This window comes from Pipistrellus kuhlii, unplaced genomic scaffold (genome assembly GCF_014108245.1).
Source record: "Pipistrellus kuhlii isolate mPipKuh1 unplaced genomic scaffold, mPipKuh1.p scaffold_m20_p_17, whole genome shotgun sequence".
In the NCBI taxonomy this organism is placed as follows: domain Eukaryota; kingdom Metazoa; phylum Chordata; class Mammalia; order Chiroptera; family Vespertilionidae; genus Pipistrellus; species Pipistrellus kuhlii.
In genome coordinates this window covers 8,615,143-8,621,474 of record NW_023425482.1, presented here as the reverse complement: position 1 = coordinate 8,621,474, position 6,332 = coordinate 8,615,143, and the positions used below count along the sequence as shown (strand labels likewise).

Below are 6,332 nucleotides of genomic sequence, written 5' to 3'. Positions count from 1 at the left end.
GGGGCGGGCCGGCGGGAGGCGGGGGTCGGCGGGCTTCCGGGCGGCGGCGGGCGCGGCGGGCGCGGCGCGATGTGCGAGCGGGCGGCGCGCCTGTGCAGGGCCGGCGCGCACAGGCTGCTCCGGGAGCCGCCGCCGCAGGGCCGGGCGCTGGGCGGGCTGCTGCGCTGGGTGGGCGCCAGGATGGGGGAGCCCCGGGTGCCGCTGGTCCCCGACGCCCCCGACGCCCTCGCTGTGGACCCCGCCGCGGACCCCGGCCCCTGCCCGGGCCCCGCCTCGCTGCGTGGGGGCACCGCTGTCATCCTGGACGTGAGTACGCGCGCGGGCCGGGACCCCCAGCCCCATCTTTCTGTGGGGAGACCCCCAACACCGCCCTCCTTCGGCGCAACCGGGACCCGCGGCGGGGGGCTCCCCTTCTTCCTTGAACAGGGAACCCCCCCAGCCCATCCCCCTCGGCCGGCAGCGCGGAGCAGGTACCGGCCTTTCTGCGCCCCAGAGCATGAGCCCCCCAGCCCCTCCACATTCCCATCCGTCTCCATCCCGGTCCAGTCTGGTCCCTCGACCTGGACGCACCCCCCTCCTTACATCCCCTCCCTCAGCTTCTAGGGATTCCCTTCTTCCCCGAGCCCGGATCCTGGAGCCCCCCTCGACCTGGCCACCATCCCCCTACTTGGTCTTGGCCAAATCCCCATCTTTTCCCAGCCCTGCACACCATCCTTCACCCCGTTCCTTCCCAGGACGGGAGCCCCCGGCCGCCCCCGCTCTCCATCTGGGTCCCTCCCTGCCTGAGCTGCCACTTTCCTGAGACCACCGTTCTCTTCCTCGCTAGCCCCTGAGCCCCTTTCGCCCCGCACCCGCTCTGTGCAAGCACAGCCCACTCCCCACCTCTGGCTTTGCTTCTCCTTTCCAGAGAGTTGGGACCACCCCCAGGAGCCCTGAGTCTGGACCCTTCTGAGCTCCATCACCACCCCCATGCCACTCTGAATGCCCTCTGCCCATTCCGCCCCCCTCCCTGATCTTCCCCTCCCCCCTCCTCTCCGGAACCCAAGCTGCCTTCCTGCGGGAAGCCTCCCCCACCCCCCACTCCCCAATGGGAGGGAGATTCTGTAGGGTGGGTGGCAGGGATGGGGAGGTGGGGTGCCCAGAGGTGGGGTGTCCAGAGGCAGTGGAGAGGCTTCCTGCCCACCCCATACCCCCAGAGACAGTGAGGGGTGCATGTCCCAGCAGGGCGGGCGGATGTTCTGGGGGAGAGAGAGAGAGAGAGTGCTTGCACTTGCACACGTGAGCACGAGTGGATTTTCTCTCTCCTGGAACCCACAGCTGGCTCTGGGCAGAGAGGGCTGGGCAGGGCAGGAAGGTGGAGCTTTGCTGGGAGGGCTTGGGGTCCTGTTGCCCCAAACACTCCCACATGCACAGCCCCCACACCCTGGACCTTCTCTCCAGACCCCAGCAGAGCTGACAGCTGGAAGCCCTGTGCCGCCCCTCCCATTCTCTCCTCCAACAGCCCAGGGGCGGCCTCCAGGGTCCCACAGTGCTGCCGGCGGGCTCTGAGCCCCGTGTCCTCTGGGAGCTGGGGTGATGAGCTGATGGGGGAGGGTCCGTGCTCCTGCAGACTGGAGCCACAGCAGTGGTCATGCCTTTCACTAACACTCAGGCACCTGAGGGTGGGACCCAGCCTCGGAGCAGGAGTGTGAGCCCCCTGGGAGGGGGCCAGAGAGGACTCCCTTCCTGCCCAGCCTCAGGGGCTCCTGCCAGGACCCTGGCACCGGGGTTCAGCTAAGGAAGGGGCTGATGTCCGAGGAGCCCTCCTGAGCCGCTGCTTCAGTGTGGCCCGGCCTCAGGGGGGAGAACGGATACCCCCCATTGCTTGCAGGGGAGTCTCTGTCCTTTATCCCAGAGGTGGGTGGGCAAGGTGACGGTCCTCCACCTTCTCCTCCTATCAGCAGGGGTACCTGCCCCGAAATACCAGGAGGAGTTACCTGGTCTTTAGGCTCAGGCTGGGGGTGGGGGTAGGAGTGGGGGTGGGGGTGGGGGCGTGGGCAGGCCCCTCCTCTTTCCTACCTGATGTGGCAACTGGTTTTCTGAGCTCCTGTCAACCTGCTTCTACCCGCCCAAACGTCCCCTCCTGCCTCTGGCTGGTCAGTGGCCAAGCCTGGAGGGCCCTTTAGCAGACAGCTCTGCTCAGGAGCGCTGCGAGGAAGCGAGGCCTGTGGCAGTGGCCACGGGACACAAATTCAGGGAGTGCCACTCAGGGTGCGACCGTGGGCCAAGCCCCATGGACCGATGGCGCTGGGGGTGCACCCCCAGGCATGTGGACAGTGTGAGCCAGAGCGTCCACACGCGTGTGCATGTGTCTGTCGGCGTGGCTGCGGGCCGGCTGGCGGCACAGAAGGGAGAGTGGGCGGCTGCTTCCGCCCGGGCGGCGGGGAGGGCTCTGCCTGTAGCATCCCCGCCTCTCCCACCCTGGATCCCAGCCGGCCGGGTCCCCTCCCTGGGGAGGGAGGAGGTGGGGGCTCAGTCTCCCAGGCCTCCTGGGGAGGAGGGGGCATCTGGGGGCTCCTGCTCTCTGCCCGGGGCTGACTCCACCCGTCTCTCTTCCCTGCAGATTTTCCGCCGCGCGGACAAAAACGGTGAGTGTCCCTCCCACGCTGGCCCCTGAGTGAGGATCTGGCTCTTTCTGCCCTGACGCCTCGAGGGAAAGGGCCAGGGGTAGGGAGTGGACCTAAAGGTTAAGGGGCCAGCAGGTCTCTGAAATCTGAAGGCCAAGTCCCGGTGCTGCTCTGTGCCTCAGTTTCCCCTCTGTACCACGGGACTCCCGTGGTGCCCACACAGCGGGGGTGCCATGCGGACCCTGGGAATTGATGTCTGTGACGCCAGGGTGTCTCGCCCATGGGAAATGCTTGGCGCTTTAACCCGTACGCAGCAGGGCTGGAAGGAAGCCCCCAGCCTCACTGTGGGCCCTTCCCAGGCCCTGGCCCACGTCCTCCTCCCGCGGCCTGGTGCAGGGGGCACTGCCTGTTCTAGCCGCGCTGCCGTGGCTCAGAGAGGTTACGTGACTTGCCCGGGGTAGCCCAGCTGCGCGGAGGCGGGCGCTCTGCTGCAGACCCCAGCCCTTCCCCCACATCACACAGCCTCCCAGACGTGAGAGCAGCACATCGCTTTGCCGTAGGACGCCTGGCGCTCCCTCCCCTCTGACTGCTGGGTAGGCTCCCGTCTGCGCCAGCATAACCACGCTCCCCAGGGCCCGAGCCTCGCAGGGATGGCCAAGAGTGGGTAACTTCCTTAAATGCTGCAGTCCTCCTTCTCCGGCCCATTGCCACTCTGCATGGCCTCAACCAAGGCAGTTCCCTCTCCGGGCCTCAGTTTCCCCATCTGTAAAGTGGGGTGATAACACCTCACCTGTCTACTTGCCCAGGCTGGTGGGAACACACAGGGAGGTGTGGGGATGGGGCTTTTTAGGGAAAGGTAAGCAGTGCTCCGTGTTTGCTCACTTATTGAAAACAAGCTGATTGAGGATCAAAGTGGGAACAGATGGTGCCTGCCCCTCAGGGCCCCGAGCATCAGGCCCAGCCCCGCCCCTTCGTAGGCTGGGGTTCGAGGCCACAGCTCTAGCCTGGGTCCCAGCGCCCCCTTTCTCCCTGCCCCTGGGAGTTGACCTGCCCCCCTTGGTGTGGGGGATGGAACATGAGGTCTTGGTGGGGAGAGGGGGTGAGCAGGCCTGGCTGGAAGCCAATGCCCAGGGTCTCCACCCCTGGATCCCCATCCCTGGGTGGGACCATCAGAGCAATTGCACATGGAGCCAGGAGAAAGGAAAGAGATGGGGGCGGGGCTTCAGGGGGCTCAGGAAATGGTGGTGGCATCACGGCCTGAGCTGTCAGAGATTAGAGAGGGGGTGAGAGGCTTGTCCCTGCCGTGGGCCTGGCGCCCTGCACGCAGTAGGTGCGTGGTAAGTGCCTGCAGATTTAGGTGATGGGTTTAGTAATGCGAGTGTGACCGTGTGGCCCTGGGATGCAGCAGGGACTGGCTGTGGTCTCCAAGTGGATGTGGGTGTGCGTGCGTGCGTGCGTGCGTGCGTGCGTGCGTGGTGGGTGGCACCCTGGTCTCAGGCACGGCGGGGCTTTCCTCGCTGTTACACGTTCCCAATCAGAGGCCGTGGGCCCGCCCTGAGCACAACGGGGGCCTCTCAGCTCCTCTCCTGCGGGCCCCACCCAGGCCAGCCTGCTGCTCCTCTGCCGCCTCGAGTCTTCCCAGCCATGGCCGTGCGGTGTCACCAGGGTTAGGTGTCACCAGGGTAAAGGTGTGTGGGAGGCGGAGCCTGTGGGAGGGGGCGGGGCCCTGCCCTGTCACAGGGACTGCCTGGGTTCAAGTCCTGGCTCGGCCACTTCCCACCCCACACTCTCTGGCCTCAGTTTCCCCACCTGTAAGTGGGGGTGACGGGGCAGCCCCCAGCGCAGAGGGCTGCCGCGAGGGGCCTCGGTCTGCCCACAGGGGTTGGGTTCCCTCCTTGGGCCTGGGTTTGCTGCACAGGCTGCGGCGCCATTGAGCGTGGGGCACGGAGGCTTTCCCGGGCCTTCTCCCGTGGTCTTCGCTCTGCTGTGCCGGCATAGGCGGCAGCGTACCCCTTACTGCAGCTGACAGCGCGGGCCTGGCCAGGGCAGGGGACAGGCTGCAGGGCCTCAGGTGGGGGGAGGGGCAGATGGGTTCGGACTCCCCCCAGCACAGTTTGAACATCCCTGTGTGGGCAGGGACGGTGTGCACTTGGGTGGGGGTGGGTGTAGGCCAGGGACACACAGAGGCTCACGCGGGCCCTCCCTGGCACCCAGCGGAGTAAGATGTGGGGGGCGAAGGTGGAGTGTGGCCTGGGGCCGGGGCTGGGGCTGAGGCTGAGGCTGGAAGGGATGGGCCACAGGATTACAGGAGCAGCCTGAGTGCTGTCTGGCTCTGAGGACAGAAATGTCACAGAGATGGAGGCGGGCAGGGCTCCGAGGGGCGGAACCCGCCGGGCTGCCCGTCTCTGCAGGGATGCAGACTCCTGGCATTTGAAAGGTCACTGTGAGGGAGGCTGAGCTCATGCTAATTGGGAGAGACACCTGCAAACGGCCCTCTGGGTGGAGGTGCCAGGCCCGCTGGTCTAATTGGGGATGTGGGGGGGTGGGTACTGGGGGGAGTGGTTGCCTCCCTCGTTAGCTCATCTGGTTCGTTAGGGCTGTGGGGGGCGCTGAGGTAAATGTCAGCTGGGAGACTGTGCTCAGGAGGCCGGGCCCGCCCTGCCGCTCTCCTGAGTGCAGACAACAGGGCACCTGGCAGGCAGGAGGGTGTGAGGGCAGGAAGACCCCGGCCGTGCCCACGGCAGACAGGACGAGTCCATCCCGGCTCCCTTCCGCCGAGTCCGGCTGGGCCTCGGCCTTTCCACGTCGCCCCGTGGCTGGAGCTCTTGCCACAGACCCTGCCCCACGTTGGGTGGGAGCGTGGCCTCAGGAGCCAGATGGCCTGGGTTCGAGATCCAGCTGTGGGGCCTGGGCAAGTCCCTGAACCGCTCTGTGCCTCGGTGTATGGCTCTGCGAAATGGGGGAGTAGTGGGGCCTGGATGAGTGACTACGCAGCACTAGTCCCCTGTGTCTGCCCTGATGGTGCGCCGTGGTTCCTGGCTGCATCACCGATCTGCCAAACAGAACTCGGGACGTCTCCTCTGGCCCAGAGGACGAGGACCCGCAGCGGAGAGTTCATTTCACAGCGGGCATCGCACGTAGTTGGTTGCTGGGCCTTCTGAGTGGGAGTGTTGGGTGGACTCCTACGTTTTGAAAGTTACAAATTCGTCCTTCCGCTTTGACACTGAAACCTGAGTCCGGACAGGCATCCGGGACCTTGCCCTCCCCCCAGCACCCAGGCACCAGCGCTCGCACAGCTCACACTAGTATCTTTACTCACCCCCCCTACACACACACACACACACACACACGCACGCACGATGATGGGGAGGGAAGTGAGGACAGATGTGAGGGTCTCCCTCCCCCAGCTTGTCCTTTAGCCCCGCATTGAGCCCACACAGAGCTGCAGGGAGCAGAGACGGGAGCTCCGGCGCCTTTAAAATGTAAGAACAACCTCGTTCTAGACTCAGGTCGGCAAGCTGTGCCCTGCACAAGGGCAGCTGCCTAAAGCAGTGGTCAGCAAACTCATTCGTCAACAGAGCCAAACATCAACAGTACAACGATTGAAATTTCTTTTGAGAGCCACATTTTTTTTTAAACTTAAACTTCTTCTAACGCCACTTCTTCAAAATAGACTCGCCCAGGCCATGGTGTTTTGTAGAAGAGCCACACTCAAGGGGCCAAAGA

At 65.3% G+C, this 6,332-nt stretch overlaps 1 protein-coding gene across 9 annotated transcripts in view; it reads left to right on the top strand.

Annotated features, from left to right (window-relative positions):
• NECAB2 (N-terminal EF-hand calcium binding protein 2) overlaps nt 1-6,332 on the top strand; it is a 37,812-nt gene continuing 31,480 nt past the window's right edge. For 2 of the 9 annotated variants that reach the window (XM_036440965.2, XM_036440964.2), the window contains exons 1-2: nt 1-306; nt 2,603-2,627. In XM_036440965.2, coding sequence (XP_036296858.1) covers nt 70-306; nt 2,603-2,627 — 262 coding nt within the window. In that variant the 5' untranslated portion in view covers nt 1-69. Of the gene's footprint in view, nt 307-2,602; nt 2,628-5,209; nt 5,458-6,332 lie in introns of those variants that run through there. The other 7 variants (XM_036440963.2, XM_036440960.2, XM_036440954.2 and 4 more) reach the window with 5 other exon arrangements.